This window comes from Coturnix japonica, chromosome 18, assembly GCF_001577835.2.
Source record: "Coturnix japonica isolate 7356 chromosome 18, Coturnix japonica 2.1, whole genome shotgun sequence".
NCBI lineage: Eukaryota > Metazoa > Chordata > Aves > Galliformes > Phasianidae > Coturnix > Coturnix japonica.
Window position 1 is genome coordinate 4,620,621 of NC_029533.1, and position 15,687 is coordinate 4,636,307.

The following is a 15,687-nucleotide window of genomic DNA, read 5'->3' on the forward strand; positions in this document are numbered from 1 at the left end:
GGCTCTAGGCTGTGGCAGTGGGTATCTGCTCCAAGTGCTCATTGGGGCTGGTTGGGGGGGCACAGGGATGCTGCAACCTGGCCCTGGTTGTGCCATGAAACCCCAGCAGCCCCCCAGGGCTGGGATGGAGAGCACAAGGGCCTGCGATGTGTGGGATGAGGAGGGGATAGGTGCTGTAAAGCCAGTCCCCAGGCTGGGCTGAGCACGGTGCAGGTGAGGGCAGAGCAGCGTAACAGCAGCTGGTGTGGGCAGGGAGCAGCGGCAGCCCAGGGTCTGCAGAACGAGGCCAAGCAGCGGGGTCAGGGCTGTGCTGCAGGGCAGACAAACGTGTGTGCTCAGGGCACAGTGCCCTGCAGTGAGTCACTGTTGTTGGGGCTAAGCAGAAACACATGTCCAGCTGCGTGCGCTCCTTCCGCAGAGCTCCAGAGATGCTGGACACTAAACCAGGGGCAGAGCAGGGGGATGGGAGAGAGCAGCCCCACTGAGCTCACAGCAGGCCCCAGCCCACAGCAAGATCCCCCCAGAGCTGGGCCATTGGGCCCTGAGCACCATCAGTCCTTGACCAGTGCTGGGGCAGGCAGGGGTGGCACAGGGGGGCTGACACCAATAGACCCCTTGGTCCAGCCCCAGCCATCCAGAGCCAGGCTCTGAGCTGCCCCCAGTGCCTGGAGCTCCTAGGTGGCTGCTCAGCCTGGTGCACTGAGGGCACTGCAGTGTGGTTTGCAAGAAGGCTGCACCCAACATCACTGCGGGGAGCAGCCAGGCAGGTTCTGCTGTGTTTGTCTTCTCACGTCCCCTATGACCCTGCTTAGGATGGTGGCTGTGGGGCCTCCACCTGCCCTGGTGAGCCAGGCTGGGAGCATAAAGCACATAGTATCTCCCAAGGGACCCTCCCCATGAGGCCTTCCCCTAAACATGATGACCAAGCAGTCAGTTACCGACACATCTGCTGCACCATTTATGCAAAAGGGGAAGGAAAACCAGCTAACACAGTGAGAAACATCCTGATGAAATCCCCTGCAGCTGTGACGTCTCAGCTCACCCTGCCCTGGATGTCACGGCCCCAGTGAACACCCTGACCCCAAGAGGGCCCAGAAACAGGGTAGGACCCAGCCTCCCTCAAATACACTCCTCTCCTGATGATATGTGTCTCACACACATACACTGTGTGCTCCCACTAAGGTGCTGGGGACACAGAGCAGAGCCTCTCCTCCCAGGACACACTGTAAGTGTGGAGGGGCCCCCAGGGCTCAGGTCAGAGCCCACCCCCAGGCAGGTCAGGAAAGGTTCCACAGCTGCAGCATCACAGCTCAGCATTGCAGGGATATGAGGACAGTGCCCTGGGCACCAGGCTGGCACAGGGGCAGAGGAGCTGAGCTCCCTCCTTGGTTGCAGATCCAGAACATGGCTGTCACCAGAGCCAATGACTCCCTGCAGAGGCTTTGGGCACCAACATCTGCAGTGCAGGGAAACCTCATTACCTTGTCTGCTTCAGCAGCCAAGCCTGGGCTGGTGGCAGGGAGCAGCACCCTGTGGTGGCAGTCCTTTGCCACCAGGTGCCACTGCCGAAACACTCGCACCATGCAGGCTGCAGCAAAGCCAGTGCTTTACATGGGATGCCAACTACAGAGCTCGGAGTGCTTCATGTGTCCCTGGGCCGGGAGGCACATCATGTGCTTCTGAGCACACCAACAAGGCCCAGCCCGCACCCCCCCATCCTCCCTCACCCCTCCGGTTTCAAGTCTGTTAAATAAACTCAATGCCCTCGTATTTCACGCTCCCAATCCTGGTTTCAGGCAGGAGGAATCGCCCATCCAACGTGAAGGCCATGATGTAACTGGCGATCTTGCCATTGTCCTCCTCTGATTTCAGTGCCACGATGATCTGATCATCCGTATCTGGGATGAACTTGAAAGAGGAGAAGCCGTGAGTGGGAACCACGTCACCCACACGTCCTACTGTGATGTCCCCAAAGTCCTGGCTGGAGCTGAGCAGCAGGTTGGTGCCACGTCGCTCGTCTGCCTTCTCGTTGTAGCGCTCGTGGCTGGCACGGCGAGGCAGGAAGAACCAGCGCTGCAGCGTGTCGCTCCAGGAGGCCGACTCGTGGATCAGGTAACCTGCAGCAGGGAGCAGGGGCTGTCAGTGTAGGGCATGCAGGACCCTGCCATGCTGCAGGGACAACCCCCTAAACCAACCCCACCATCCTTGCTTCAAAAGATGCTGCAGAACTGGACAAATAAAGGAAAGGCCAAAGCTGTGAATGTTTCCACTTCCTACCCCCCATGGCAGGGCAGGGGCACCCCTGGTCCAGGAGACACAGCTGCTGGACCTGGCTCCAGCCATAGCACCCTCCAGAAACTGGTCCCAATGACTGTGAGGAGAACCCAGGCAGGGCAAGGGGCACACAGCAACAAGAGAGAGCTCCATACCTGGGGGTCGGATCCCAGCCGCAGCCCGCAGTGCATTGTAGTTCGCCACCCAGTTCTCGTGCCTCACATCGCCCTTGTAGCCAATAACCTTCACCCACTCAGGGTTTTCGTTCACCACCTCACCCGTGGTGGTTGTCCACTCCTTGCCCAGGCCCCCCACGTACAGGTGTTCATCTTTCACTGCCAGCCACTCTGCCTTGAAGCCTGCAGTGGAAAGAGCAGCATGGGCCGCACATAGATGTTAGGGTGCTCTGCAGTCCACACAGCCCCCTCAGCAGCACACAGTACTGCACACAGCCCCCCCAAACCCTGCAGGATGACAAAAAGGTGCCAAGAGACAAAGCTCCCCCACCCTGTGTGTGCAAGTCAGGCAGCAAACAGGGAATTACAGGGCTCACCTTTCCCCACAGTGCCATCCCCATCCGACAGGATCACCCAGGGCACCGCCTTGTTGCCCTCGATCTGGTAGACCACCCCAGTCCGGTCATCCACGGAGTACAGCTTCCCATTGAAGACAACCAGCTCCGACAGCTCCATGCCCCTGCCCTTTTCCGCCAGGTGGGACTGCAGCACACTCTCCTCTTTGTCCCACTCCACCATCACACTGTCCCCGCTGGCCGACAGCACCAGATAACCCTTCTTCAAGTAACTGAACCAGGTGTGCTCCTCAGAGCCCCGGGACTGAGTGTCCAGGTCCGCAATGACCCCGATTCGATAACGCACACCCTCGGGGTTCCTTTGGGGTGGGGACAGCGGGTAGGTGTCATTATAGCGATCCTCTGCCTGCAGCCAGAGGTGCCGGCTGTGGGGGTTGGGTGGGACGGGCCGTGCTGGAGGGGAGCGATGCAGGCAGAAGAGCAGCAGCACGAAGCCCACGCAGGCGGAGGACAACACGATGGCCCTCCAGCGCAGGCGGAACCGGGGGTCGGCACCTTTGGTCATGGACGCGAGGACGGGCAGGCTACCCACGCTGATCCGCAGTGGGCTCATAGACTCATGGCAGGGCGGCACGGGCATCAGCCTGCGGGCGAGGAGAGCCTGGCAGTGAGAAGAGAGCGGGTGAGAGCTGCAGCCCAGCGCTGTGCTTGGGGATAACGGCGAAGCACAGTGTTATGTGATGAAGCAGTGGCCCTCAGAGGGCTGCTCTGCTGCAGGAGCCCTTCTGCCATGCTCATTCCCTATTGACCCCAGATAAGAGTGAGCCCATGGCTGTGTGCTGGGTGTCCTGATAGCAGCATCCTCACCCAGGAGGAGGAGGGCACTGGCTTATGGCTGCACACGTGGCAGCCCCGCCCGAGCAGGATGCTGACACCTGAGCAGGAAGTGCAGTGCCCGGCTGTGCGGGATTACAGCCATACCAACCCCAACCCCATAACTCTATGATGCAGCAGCCGCTGCTTCCCGGTCACATCTACCCCTGGATAAAGCTGCACTGTCCCACCGTGCCCATCACCGTGTGCCCCCACTCTGCCCAGCCCCGAGGATACCGGTTGCCCCCCGGTCCATGCCGTGCCCCCCCCGCAGTGCAGCGCTCCCTTAGTCCCTCTCAGCCCCTTTTGGGCAGCCCTGGGGGGCGGACAGAGCCGGCATTGAACGACCCGGCATTGAACGGGGAGGTCCGGCAGCTCCGCACCCCCCTGCGGCCTCCAGCCGTGCCCAGCCCCCCGGGCAGCCCCCTCCCCATTACCGACCACCCCGGGCAGCACCGCACGGCCCCGCACAGCCGTCACCCCGTCAGTCACCCCGTCACCCCGCGGTCTCTCCCCCGCTCCCCGCCGCCCCCGGCCCCGTCTCTCACCGCGCCGCCTCCCGAGCGCAGCCGCCTCCACCCCGGCCAACAGCCACCGCCTACAGCTCCCTGCACCCCCAGCGCTTCGCTACGGCACATGACAGAGGCCAAACTAACGCTGTATGAGCACTGAGAACTACAGCTCCCTGCAGCCTCCGCGCTCTGCGCTCGCTCTCATTGCTCTATGGGGTGCTGCGGCTCCATGCTGTAGGACAGACACACAGACCCCACTATAGAGCACAGCTGCATCCCCCATGCACTGCCCTGCACGCTGCCTCTCACATCTGCAGCTGCTTTATGGCACAGCCCCCCACGTCCCCCCGAGGCCGGTGCTGGTTGTGGGGCTGCTGCTGGCAGGCATGGGGTGCACACATGGTTAATGCTGTCTGCTGCTGGGCCCACATCTGGCAGGGGGGGAAGGGCTGCTCCTCTCTCCTCCTTTGCTTTCCAGAAGTGCATTTCCGCCCGGCCATAGGAGGAGAGGAGGCTGTCACAGGGGCAGGCTCTGCCCCACAACGAGGGGGCAGGCAGCGCAGCACCACGCAATGCCCTAAGCAGCAAAGGAAGCACGGGGAGAGAGCGGCCCTGCCCCGGAGGTAGGTGTGGGGCAGGGCTGGGGGTCACCTCTGGACACAGGGATGAGCGCTGTTGTGTGCACATCTGTGTGTGCCACTGGGCTCTGTGTGGGCTCCCAATGTGCAGAGTGCCCGGGGGCCTGGACCCCCACCCTCACTGTGGGTAGTCAGGCTTGCACCCTGCCCCACATGCAGGAGGGTGGTGGGGATTGTAGGGTTAAAACCTCACGTGTTGTTGGAGGGGCACAGCTCAACCTGCAGCAGCACTGGGGTGGGGAGTTAGTGCCGTAGCTCCAGCTTTGAGCCCTGCAACCAAAACACCCCATGGACACATCAGACTCAGCACTGGGCCGCCCCAGGGCAGCTCTGCAGGGACTGGCGGCTGCTGGTGGGAGCACAACTTCTCATCGGTGCTGCTGGGTGCAGTGGGAGCTGGAGGGTTGCGACCTCTGTCATTCTTTGGCTGCTCCATGCAGCTCCCACCCTGCTGCCTGCTGGGGCTGGGCTGCTCCTCTTCTGCAGGCAGCTCCACAGATGTCCCAGCTGTTATGGCAAAAAGGAGGGGGGTGGTGGGGGGCTTATCTCCAGATGTCAGAGGAATCCTGGCTGCAGCCACAGCTCAAGGAGGACCGTACCCATAGCTGGTGAGCAGGAAAGCAAGGTGGGCATGCTGGTCCTGCTGCCTCTGGACCCCCCTGTGTGCCCAGCCCCTTTGCTCCTCCCCCAGCATTTACTCTTCTTTCATCCTCGCCTTTAATGCTGCCTGGAATGTTTTCAGGATGTTTTGACTTGCAATCCCAAGGCTTTAAGCAGCCACTGAATTTCAGTCTCCAAACCACTCCTGGACAGCATCCAACCCCTGACAGGAAAAAACAGAGTCCCTTCAGCAAGGCTCTGTATATGCCTTTGCAGATACGCGTGCTGCCTGCCCGGCGTGCCTGCGGGGTGCAGAAACAGACGTGCTCAGGGTCTGGGAACTCTGCATGCTGCCCACGGGTACACCATGCTGCTGGCAGCACTGTGTGTGCATGGCACGCTCGCCTCCATTTCCAGCCCTGAGACAGCCTGGAAACGAGCTGCTTTTCTAAGTAGGAACATCCTGGCTAAGGATTTCTTCTCCCTGCTGAGCAGTCTCCTGTGAAGCTTTGCTTTCCCTGGGGCTAAGCCCACTCAGGGTCCCAGGGAACAGTCTGGCTCCATAGGAGAACGGCACAATGTGGGCCCAGGGCAGGGGAAAAGCTGTGGGTTCCCAGCAGCACAGCAGGTTGTAAGCTGTGCTCACCAGCATATGGCTGACACAGCTGGAGCAGAGCAGGGAGAAGAGAGCCAGGGCTGAGCTCCCACAACGGTATCTGCTCACAAGCCCTGGGCTGGCCTGTTTGTGCTGCTTCTCTCCGGCACACAGAGCTGAGTGTGGGCAGGTGGCAGGCCATGGTGATTAGGCTTTGGTGCCAGGCTGCCCTCGGTGCCACACGGTCCATGGTGCCACCAGCCCTGCTGCCAGCAGTGGGCAGCAAGCTGAGGACAGCCCCGCTCCAAGACTTTGGGATAGGGTGGGTGTGGGGGGAAGTATGTGAAGGGATGGGCCCTTTGCAGAGGGCTGGCGCAGAGGGAAAGCCCTTTGGAGCTTTTCCCCATCCCTCCGCCCTTTCCCTGTTCCTTGAACATGACTCATGAGCCAGGCATCCTGGCCTTGAACGCCCTCTGCTCCCGCTTCTGGAGCATGCCTGTCCTGGTCCACACAGCCCACAGACCCCAAGGGAGTCCCACCCTGACCATCGCTAACCCAGGACCCAGGCACTGAAAGCAGCATTCATCAAACTGTTGGGTTCTGCCTCCCCAGCTCACACCCAGGACACAGACTGAGGCACAAGGGGCCCTTTGCAGACTTGGGCACACAAAGCTTGCCGTGCTGCCATGGGTGTCCAGCAGCAGGGAGGTGCCACTTGTTCTCCTGGCACCTTTGGAGCCATAGGGCGCGGTGCAGTGTGCTTGCACCATGCCTCAGAGCTGATATGATAGTGATAAGGCGAGGAAGGGCTGGGCTGCACTGCCACCTGCTATCACTGATGTTAGCTTTGGCCCCAAACAGGATGTTGGCTCCCGGCTGCTAGGGGCTGGCTTGTGGACAGAGCCACCAGCAGCACTTGAGGCTCAGGAGAAGCAGCTCAGGTTCCCTTGCAAAACCCACAGAGAACCAAGGCATAAGGACTGGCAGAGAGCCCCATAGCCGGGCTGCTCCTCTGCTCCCATGCTGTCTTTCCCCACCAGCCCAACCCAGCTGTAGCACCCTGATCCCCACCTGCTCCCTGCCCCCTCTGGACACTGCTGGGCTTTGCCATCCCCCTCAATCACTCTGGTGTCTCACAGGGTGCTGCTGCAGCATGGAGGGCCTTTGGGCACTCAGAGTCCTGCTGCTCTCCTGCCTGCTGCTGCCCAAACCTGTGTGCAGCCAGACCAGCCCCAACCCTGACCAGCATCCAGCAGAGCCTGAGGAGTCCCCATCCAACCATCAGACAGCCAGGTGAGGGGGCCCTGGGAACAGAGGTACTGCCATTGGGATGGGGCAGCCCCTGGCACCACGAGGGGCCCAGCCCCCATGTGCAGCTCCTGTTGTGCTTTGCTTTCTGCCCCCCCAGGGCCATGCAGGAGCAGAAGGACAGCGGTGCCCAGGAGGGGCTGCCCCCACAGCCCCACTGCGTCCGCTGCTGCGAGCCACCCAAGCACCACTTCTCCTACCCCCAGTACCAGCCCCAGATCAACATGACCATCTTGAAAGGTGAGGGCTGTGGGGCACTGCCCCCAACCAGACCTACAGCCCAGCACCTGTCCCACTCCCAGTGCTGGGTGGGAGACGACACTGGTGCCAAAGCATCCCCTCTGCTCTGCCAGGTGAGAAGGGGGAACGTGGAGAGCGGGGCATGCAGGGGAAGTATGGCAAGACGGGGGTGGCCGGCAGCAGGGGCCACACGGGGCCCAAAGGACAGAAGGGCAGTGCTGGTGCCCCAGGGGAGCGCTGCAAGAACCACTACGCCGCCTTCTCGGTGGGCCGCAAGAAACCCCTGCACAGCAACGACTACTACCAAACCCTCATCTTCGACACGGAGTTTGTCAACCTCTACGACCACTTCAACATGTTCACGGGGAAGTTTTACTGCTACGTCCCCGGGATCTACTACTTCAGCCTGAACGTGCACACCTGGAACCAGAAGGAGACCTACCTGCACATCATGCGCAATGGGGCCGAGGTGGTGATCCTCTACGCGCAGGTGAGCGACCGCAGCATCATGCAGAGCCAGAGCGTCATGCTGGAGCTGCAGGAGCAGGACGAGGTCTGGGTGAGGCTCTACAAGGGGGAACGTGAGAACGCTGTCTTCAGTGATGAATATGACACTTACATCACCTTCAGTGGGCACCTCATCAAGTACAGCGGGGACCCCTGAGTGCCTACACTCCAATCTTGCTCCCTGGGCTGGGGGCCTGCAGAGCCCCTGCTGCTCCTCTCCCTGGGCACACCACTCTCCTTCCAGCTCTCCTTCTATGTACCACTACCCCCAGCTGTATGAATACCAGCCCTCTCCTCCCCCAGCTCCTGGGGGCTGATTGTGTGCACCTGGAGGAGATGCAGCTGTTTGTAACCTCTGCTGCATCCCTGACCCAGGGGCTGGCTGCTCACCTGGAGCACACAGGGATGTTGTCCATACCTGTACCCGGCTCAGGGCTGGGTGTGCTGGGTGTCACTGGCTGTGAGCTGGCACCTGCTGGAGTGATGTGAGCACCTCCACTGCACAACCCCCACCAACACACTCAGTGAGCAGGGGGAGCAGTAATAAAGCCACTGAACATCACTTCTGCAGAGCTGTGTCCCCTGGGCTGGTGCTTCCCCGGGGCAGAGCCACCATCAGATGGGTGCAGCAGCCCCATTCCCTCACTGTGCCCCATGCCACAGCCACATCTTGATGCCAGCACCCACCGGGAGGAGCTGCCTGACATGCAGTGCCTTCAGCCTCAGCCCCATCCTCCTCAGTTTGGGATCTGCTGGGCAGGCTTCTTGTTTTAGCAGGCGCACAGGCAGAGCAGGGCCCGGGGCAGCTCTCCGCCTCCTGCTCCATGCACTTGTGACTGCATTAAACATCCCACGGGTTCGGTTTCTACTCACACTTCCATCTCAATTCACTTTGTGTGCGGGTGCAGTTGAGCAGCTCAGGGTCACCCCGAGAGCTGGGAGGAGGCCCACGGGGAGTGACTGAGCCCCACGAGGGTCGGTGTGTCTGTGGGGCAGGGTGGGGATGGCGGGGCTCACCCAGGTCACGCAGCGATCGGCGGTAGCAATCAGGGCAGTGCTGAGCTCAGGGCAGGATTCCTGCGGGGTGGGACGGGATGTGGGGCACGGAGGGGGGGGGCAGGTGAGGCCAGCAGAGCCCGAGCGTGTCCCGTCCCATCTCGGCGCTGCCCCCGCCCTCGGGACGCGGTGAGGGCGGAGCTGGTCGGGCCGCCCCTCCCGCAGACAGGCCGGGCCCGGCGCACGCTGCCGGCAGTGCGGGCGGAGCGGTGGATGCGTGATGGCGGAGGCGGCGGTGCGGGACGGGACCGAGCGGCGTGGGAAGAGAACGGCGGAGGAGGAGGAGGAGCGGGGCGGGCGGCGGCGGCGGAGGTTGGACCGGGGCGCGGAGCCGGGACCGGGGCGCGGAGCGCTCGGAACGAGGCCCGGTGCGGCGGGCGCTGGCCGCGGTGCTGCCCGGCCCGGGGCGCGGGGTGCCGGGCGGCCCCGGGGCTCACCCTTCTCCCCGGGCAGCTTCCAGCCGGCGGCGGAGCCCCTGGGAACCACCGTGCTGCACACAGCGATCAGCTCCCGCCCGCAGCCCCTGCCAGGTGAGGAGCCGGGATGGACCACCCTGAGTCCCCCCACGCACCGCGACCCCATTAACCCCAGCCCGGCCCATTGCCTCCCCAGCGCGGTACTTCGACACCAACACCACGGAGCCCATCAGCTTCTTCCTGTCCGGCCTGGAGGAGCTGCTGGCCTGGCAGCCCAGCAGCGATGATGACTTCAACATCTGTGCGGTACCGCTGGCCCAGCGGCAGCCCCCACTGCACAGCCGGAGACCCCGCACCCTGCTGTGCCATGACATGCGCGGTGGATACCTGGAGGACAGGTGTGTGGTACCTGGGGACAGGTCCCAGGTACATCCATACATCTCCCAGCACACTCCCAACCCGCTGCTGCCCTTTCTCCAGCCTTCGTTTCAATGCCTGCTCTGTTTCCTGCTGTTGGCCTCTCCAGGTGTGGCCAGAAGGGTTTATCTCTGGCTCTGGAGCTCCGTGGATGGGGCCGGCCCTGCTGGGAATGCAGGAGTGACACAGTGCCACTGCTCTGCCCAACTCATGGGCTGACTCAGGTCCTGCCTGGCCCCATGGCGTTGCTCCAGCATTACCCAGTGCTTCCCTCTGCTCTGACACAGGTTCATCCAGGGCTCGGCCACACGCAACCCGTACGTCTTCTACCACTGGCGCTACATCGACATCTTCGTCTACTTCAGCCACCACACTGTCACCATCCCTCCCGTGTGCTGGACCAACGCGGCGCACAGGAACGGCGTCCCGGTGCTGGGTGAGGATAGAACCGGTGCTGTGCGGTGCTGGGAACCAGCTGGGACACACAGCAACGCTGCTCCCATCCCTCCTCAGGCACCTTCATCACGGAGTGGACGGATGGGGAGAAGCTGTGCGAGTCATTCCTGGCGGGTGGGGAGGATGCATACCGTGCTGTGAGCCACCAGCTGGCCCGCATCGCCCAGCACTACCGCTTTGATGGCTGGCTGATCAACATGGAGAATGCACTGAGCGTGAGCAGCCCATTCCCTGCCTGCACACAGGGGGCTCAGCCCCCATCCCCAGCTGTGGGTCCCTGTGGATGAGTCCGTCCTGTGCCCAGCTGCTCTCTGCTCTCTCCTGGCAGGCGGTGGCAGTGGGGAACTTGTCCCCTTTCCTGCGGCATCTGACTGCAGAGGTGCACAGCGCGGTGCCGGGGGGGCTGGTGATTTGGTATGACAGCATCCTGGAGAATGGCACACTGAGGTGGCAGAATGAGCTGAATGAGCAGAATAGGTGAGCGGTGGGGCAGGTGCCTGCCTGAGCAAAACCAGCCCTCGTAAGCACAAGTCCATCCCATACCTTGGCGCCTGGGGGGCTTCCTCCTGCACTGACCCTCATCCCCAGGGTGTTCTTTGATGCCTGTGATGGGCTGTTTGTCAACTACAACTGGAAGGAGGAGCACCTGGAGCGCACACGTGAGCTGGCTGGGCAGCGCCATGCTGATGTCTACATTGGTGTGGATGTCTTTGCTCGCGGGGACGTGATTGGCGGTGGCTTTGACACCAACAAGGTGTGTGTGGCTGGAGCAGGATCGTGGGTCTGCCCCTGGTGTGTGGCTCTCAGCTCACTCCAATGGCTCATCCACACTGGGCTGGGGTAACTCAGCTGGTGAGAGCTGAGGAAGCCTGGGATCCGCACCATCCTGGCACCCTATGGGACCAGTGGGACCTGGGGGAGAGGGGACATGGCAGGGGACAGGGTGACCACCCAGCCTGCCCCAAGCTCAGTGATTCTCACCATTTATCTCTGCAGTCACTGAGGCTGATCCGCAAGCACGGCCTGTCTGCAGCCATCTTCGCCCCTGGCTGGGTCTACGAACACCTGGGAGAGGAGAACTTCCTGCAGAATGAGGACAAGTGAGCACAGCACGCCCCCGTGCTTTGGCTGATGTGGCTGCATCAAAGGTCTCTGCTCTGATGCCCACTCTTTCCCCCAGGTTCTGGGGCTTGCTGGAAGGCTACCTGCCCACACACAGCATCTGCACGCTGCCCCTCGCCACCTCCTTCAGCGTGGGAATGGGCACCGGCATGTTCCTTGCTGGGAAGGTGGGTGCAGGGGGCAACCTGACTGCAGCCCTTAGGGCTGGTTGGGGGCACTGGGTTCTGCTCCTGGCTCCCTGCTGCCCAGCATTCCTTGTCCTGTAGGAGGAAGAGGCCGGGCCGTGGTACAACCTGAGCGCCCAGGAGATCCAGCCCCTCTATCCGGAGCACCGGGGCCGGCTGAGCACCAGCTGCTGCCTGCAGGATGCCTGGTGTGGGGGCAGCTCCCTGCGAGTGCAGGGCACTATCCCTCCTGGAGAGGAGCGTGTGGCCATCCGGTGAGTTGGGTGCCAACTTCCCACTCCCATGGCTGGCACTGTGCTGGCAGGGCATGGCTGCAGGAGGCCCTGGCAGAGCTGTGCCAGCCCTGTGCTGAGTGCCATGGCAAGTGCTGCCCAACAGACCTAACCCAGTGTACCCTCTCTCTCTTCTCTCTCTCTGTCTCTCTCTGGGTGGATCTGGGGTCATCAGCCTTTTCTCTTTCCAGATGCATGCACCCCCCAAGCTCTTCCTGAACCTGCTCTACAAGATGGAGGGGCCACACAGGGATGACTTCACGGTTGCCCTGGAGCTCACTACCTGGCACTCGAGCAGATGCCATGATAGCACTGTCACTGTGCTGCCGAGTGAGGATGGTGAGAACCCTGTGCCCTCTGTGCTGCCCACACTGAACACTCACTGCAGGGCACAGCACTGACTCAACCTATTTTGCCTTCCCCAGAGCCCCATGGCCGCCACCACCCCCGTCTGCTCCCAGCCCCACCACCCGCCCTCTCCAGGCTGCTTGCTGCCTGCAGTCATGGTGCCCAGGGCTGGACCAGCCGGTGAGTGCCCTGCCAGCACCCTGCAGCCTGGGCATGGGGGGATCCCCAGCCCTGCTCCAGCTCTGTCCCTCTGCCTCCAGGTGCTACGAGCAGGAGCTGCGGGGCTGCAACCTACGTGACCTCTCCCTGCTGGTGTCCCGTCAGCAGGCCAGCCCACAGGAGACGAGCTTCAGCTGCCTCCTGGGCGAGCTCCGGGTGGGTACCCTGCACATCCTCGCTGCATGGTGGGCTGCAAGCCCAGCCATGTCCACGCCTGGTGCTGATGGTGCCGCATTCCCCTCTGCAGGTGCTGGATGCGGGCAGCGTGGCAGCCTCACCACCACAAGTGCAAAGCCTGACAGCCTCACAGCTTTGGTGGAAGGATGGTCCCAATGTTGAGCAGATCTCCCTCAGCCTCACACTGCGCTGGACCTTTCCTCCCGGACGGGCTGCCTGCTTCCGTGTGCTCAGCCAGGGCACACGATGCCACCGGGCACAGCCGCCACAGCCGCAGCTCCTGGGGCTGGCACACGGCTGCCAGTACCGCGTGGTGGGGCTGGCGGTGCCACGACCTGCACCAGGGCAGTCGTGCCAGCTGGAGCTGCTGGTGGAGCCGGTGCTGCCCAGCGAGCTGCCTGTGGGCCGGGAGCAATGGGGCCGGCTGCTGCTGGTGTACTCTGATCCAGCTGGTGGCAGCAGCTGAGCCGGGCATTAAAGGTGAACGTGGCACAGCTCCATGCGTCCCCTGCACTGTGTGGGGTGGGAGATATGGGGATATCACCGCTCAGGGCTGAGTTTTAGGGTTCCACTCACAGCCCTGAGGATCCTCACCCTTCATGGCTCTGCCCCCCCCCTCCTCTTAGGGCTGGCAGCCGGCGCTTCCACCCACAGCATCTCCCCTGGATATCTTGTGCGGAGAAGGAGAGAAAATTTATAGCAGCAATTATTTTATCACAGTCTGGTGAGCAAGCAATTAGCAGGCAGGGATGTAGCCGAGCGTGCCGCACAGCAGGGTCGCACAGCCCCATCTCCCTTGGAGCACCAGCCCCGGTCCTACAGACAATACTGGCTCCCATTCAGGCAAATTAATATGTCAGCATTGAAGCTGCTGCTCCTCCGGTGGGCGAATTGCTGTGAAATAAATGATAGGGTGGGTTGGAAAAGGAAGGGCTGAGCACAGCTGGGATCCCTCTCCCTGCTGCTGGACCCCCAGCCCCACACCCCAATCAAAACTGGAGTCGCCCTGGTTGAAGAAAGAAATCTTTATTAATAATTTCCATAATAATAATAATAATAATCCTTGTAGTAATAATAATAATAATAATAATAATACTGTTTATTAGAATGGTCACACCTTTGAAGCATACAGGACGGGCCGGCGCCAGCCTGCAGCCGGGGCCGGCGCGGGGCGTTGCTGTAAGGAAGAAGCCAGTACAGCGATGGGGGTTTGTACAGGGTCGGCCGGGCGGGGCTATGTACACGGGGAATAGAAAAGGGGGAGCTCGTTGCTGGAGCGTCGGGGGGGGGCGTCTGCAGACTATAAAGTGAGGTTCGACGAGTGGCGGAGCCACGCGGGGGGCGGCTGAGCCGAGCTCACCCCGACGTGGGACGGGGCTGCACCGGGGGGAACGAGGGGGGGGGGCCGCGTCCCCACCGGGATCCCTGCGGCGGGCGGGGGGTGACCGTGACGTCCCGTCCGTCCCCATCCCAGCTCAGCGCAGGGAGCGCCGCGGTAGGTGCGAGCCGTGGGGTGCGATAGGGACGGGCGGGAGGGGAACGCAAGCGAGTTGCAAGCTCCTCTTAACAAAATTCCCTTTAAAACGCAGAGGCGCGTCCCCTGCAGCGCCCGGCACAACCACGAAGGGGCTGAGCCTCGCACCCCGACGTGCCGGCGGTCAGCCCGGAGCCGCGGCGCGCTGCAGGCGGGGAGCTGAACCCAGACGGGGAGCGGAGCCCAAACGGGCTGGACCGCGCACCGGCACCGCGCCGGGCGCTAAGGAAGACGTGGGGCCCGGGCCGGGCCGTGGGGCAGCGGGTTGGCGGCTCTGGGTACGTCCCAGCGCTCCGCGGTCTCCTCCGGGACTCGCTCGGTGCGTGTGTGTGGACAGATGGGACGTTCACTTGGTTGTTGCCTCTTGGTTGGTTGGTTGCTTTTGCTTTTCATCTCTTTTTTTTGTATTTTTTTTTTTGTATTTTTTTTTGTTTGGTTTTTTTTTGAGTTTTTGAACCGTGTGTGCATGTGTGTGTGTGTGTGTTTTGTTTTGCCCTTCCTGGTCCCAGAAGGAAAACGGCTGCGTGTTCACTACAACAGAAACAAAAAGGCAGAGCTTTCGTGGGAGCCGCCAACCCGGCCCCACAGCACCCAACACAACCAACCCCCACCCCTGCCTCACCTACGGGGCCAAGCCCTCGCCCCCAAGCAGGGCAGCACCCCCAGCCCCATAGCCCCCCACTCCCAGCCGCCCCCCAGCAGCGCAATGCCCGGGGCTGGGTGGGATGGAGGCTGCGGCGGAGTGGCTCGAGGTGAACCTATCGCGGGGCAGAGCCCGCAGGCAGGGCTCGGTTCCTCCGGGAGGTTCTGCCTCTGCTTAGTCTGCCTGGTTTGGTTTCTAGTGAGCAGTCAGTGTTAGTGCTGTGAGGGGCTGGGTCTGTCTTGCTAGTAGGGAGTGAAGCGGCTGTACCCTCCTCGGTATAGACTAGCCTGCAACATCAAAGATGAAAAAACAAAAAAGCCAATCAGTATTCAAGAGAGAGGCAAAGCCCATTTCTTCCCTTTTCTTTTTTTCCTATTTGTTTTTTCTCTTTTTAAGTGACACCAAAATCACATCTGTCCTTGGGGTGCACAGGGTGGGCTCACCCGGGGCACCCAGTGCTGCCATTGGGGATGTGTGGGGCTGTGGGCTGATGGGGTAGTGGGGCTGGGGGACGTGGGAGGGTGAAAAATAAATACAAGTTTAAAAAGGAAGAAAAAAAGGCCGTTTTGGTTTGAGATCCCGCCCACAAATGGCATTTTTCATCTTTGATGCTGGTTGCAAGGCTAGCTTAGAGTGCTCCCTGCACGCTGCCTGGGTCCTGCTGGGGATGGTGCCATGTAGGGGCTGTGATGCTCTGCACCCCTCCCGCAGCCCTTGACCCCCCCGGGCCGGCTCGGGATGCAAAGAAAGGCCACGGGGGCTG

At 61.9% G+C, this 15,687-nt stretch overlaps 4 protein-coding genes across 18 annotated transcripts in view; 2 read left to right on the forward strand and 2 right to left on the reverse strand.

Annotated features, from left to right (window-relative positions):
• Window positions 1–934: 934 nt before the first annotated feature.
• Window positions 935–8,120, reverse strand: CANT1 (calcium activated nucleotidase 1). 3 transcript variants are annotated; one of them, XM_015879965.1, is made up of 4 exons: window positions 8,015–8,120; window positions 2,828–3,467; window positions 2,430–2,633; window positions 935–2,117 (listed from the first exon to the last, which is right to left on the reverse strand). In XM_015879965.1, the coding sequence occupies exons 2-4, from the start codon at window positions 3,444–3,446 to the stop codon at window positions 1,747–1,749; spliced, it is 1,194 nt and encodes a 397-aa protein (XP_015735451.1). In that variant the 5' UTR covers window positions 3,447–3,467; window positions 8,015–8,120; the 3' UTR covers window positions 935–1,746. The 3 variants fall into 3 exon arrangements, with proteins under 3 accessions (XP_015735451.1, XP_015735450.1, XP_015735452.1); XM_015879964.1 differs by lacking the exon at window positions 8,015–8,120 and adding an exon at window positions 4,228–4,357; XM_015879966.1 differs by lacking the exon at window positions 8,015–8,120 and adding an exon at window positions 4,228–4,298 and having other exon boundaries at window positions 2,828–3,450.
• On the forward strand, window positions 4,451–8,953 carry C1QTNF1 (C1q and TNF related 1). Its single transcript, XM_015879980.2, has 4 exons — window positions 4,451–4,814; window positions 7,164–7,317; window positions 7,433–7,572; window positions 7,686–8,953. The coding sequence occupies exons 2-4, from the start codon at window positions 7,178–7,180 to the stop codon at window positions 8,234–8,236; spliced, it is 831 nt and encodes a 276-aa protein (XP_015735466.1). The 5' UTR covers window positions 4,451–4,814; window positions 7,164–7,177; the 3' UTR covers window positions 8,237–8,953.
• Window positions 8,954–9,282: 329 nt separating this feature from the next.
• ENGASE (endo-beta-N-acetylglucosaminidase) lies at window positions 9,283–13,442 on the forward strand. The gene is made up of 14 exons (XM_015879961.2): window positions 9,283–9,447; window positions 9,589–9,665; window positions 9,748–9,949; window positions 10,256–10,404; window positions 10,482–10,639; window positions 10,753–10,901; window positions 11,013–11,178; window positions 11,421–11,524; window positions 11,605–11,713; window positions 11,813–11,985; window positions 12,179–12,342; window positions 12,429–12,531; window positions 12,612–12,726; window positions 12,818–13,442. The coding sequence occupies exons 1-14, from the start codon at window positions 9,356–9,358 to the stop codon at window positions 13,211–13,213; spliced, it is 2,157 nt and encodes a 718-aa protein (XP_015735447.1). The 5' UTR covers window positions 9,283–9,355; the 3' UTR covers window positions 13,214–13,442.
• Window positions 13,443–13,825: 383 nt separating this feature from the next.
• Window positions 13,826–15,687, reverse strand: part of RBFOX3 (RNA binding fox-1 homolog 3) — a 106,432-nt gene continuing 104,570 nt past the window's right edge. For 11 of the 13 annotated variants that reach the window (XM_015879970.2, XM_032448353.1, XM_015879975.2 and 8 more), the window contains one exon: window positions 14,718–15,211. In XM_015879970.2, coding sequence (XP_015735456.1) covers window positions 15,167–15,211 — 45 coding nt within the window. In that variant the 3' untranslated portion in view covers window positions 14,718–15,166. Of the gene's footprint in view, window positions 15,212–15,687 lie in introns of all 13 variants that reach the window. The other 2 variants (XM_015879974.2, XM_015879968.2) reach the window with 2 other exon arrangements.

Bases quoted from the DNA above. Each gene is read 5' to 3' on its own strand.
- CANT1 (XM_015879964.1), bottom strand. From the start codon at position 4,317: ATGTGCCGTAGCGAAGCGCTGGGGGTGCAGGGAGCTGTAGGCGGTGGC. The intron at 3,468-4,227 runs GTGAGAGACGGG...TCTCACTGCCAG, and splicing joins TGCGCTCGGGAGGCGGCGCG to GCTCTCCTCGCCCGCAGGCT. The intron at 2,118-2,429 runs GTATGGAGCTCT...TCCCTGCTGCAG, and splicing joins GGCTGGGATCCGACCCCCAG to GTTACCTGATCCACGAGTCG.
- C1QTNF1 (XM_015879980.2), top strand. From the start codon at position 7,178: ATGGAGGGCCTTTGGGCACTCAGAGTCCTGCTGCTCTCCTGCCTGCTG. The intron at 7,318-7,432 runs GTGAGGGGGCCC...CTGCCCCCCCAG, and splicing joins TCCAACCATCAGACAGCCAG to GGCCATGCAGGAGCAGAAGG. The intron at 7,573-7,685 runs GTGAGGGCTGTG...CTGCTCTGCCAG, and splicing joins CAACATGACCATCTTGAAAG to GTGAGAAGGGGGAACGTGGA.
- ENGASE (XM_015879961.2), top strand. From the start codon at position 9,356: ATGGCGGAGGCGGCGGTGCGGGACGGGACCGAGCGGCGTGGGAAGAGA. The intron at 9,666-9,747 runs GTGAGGAGCCGG...TTGCCTCCCCAG, and splicing joins CCGCCCGCAGCCCCTGCCAG to CGCGGTACTTCGACACCAAC. The intron at 11,986-12,178 runs GTGAGTTGGGTG...TGGGGTCATCAG, and splicing joins GAGGAGCGTGTGGCCATCCG to CCTTTTCTCTTTCCAGATGC.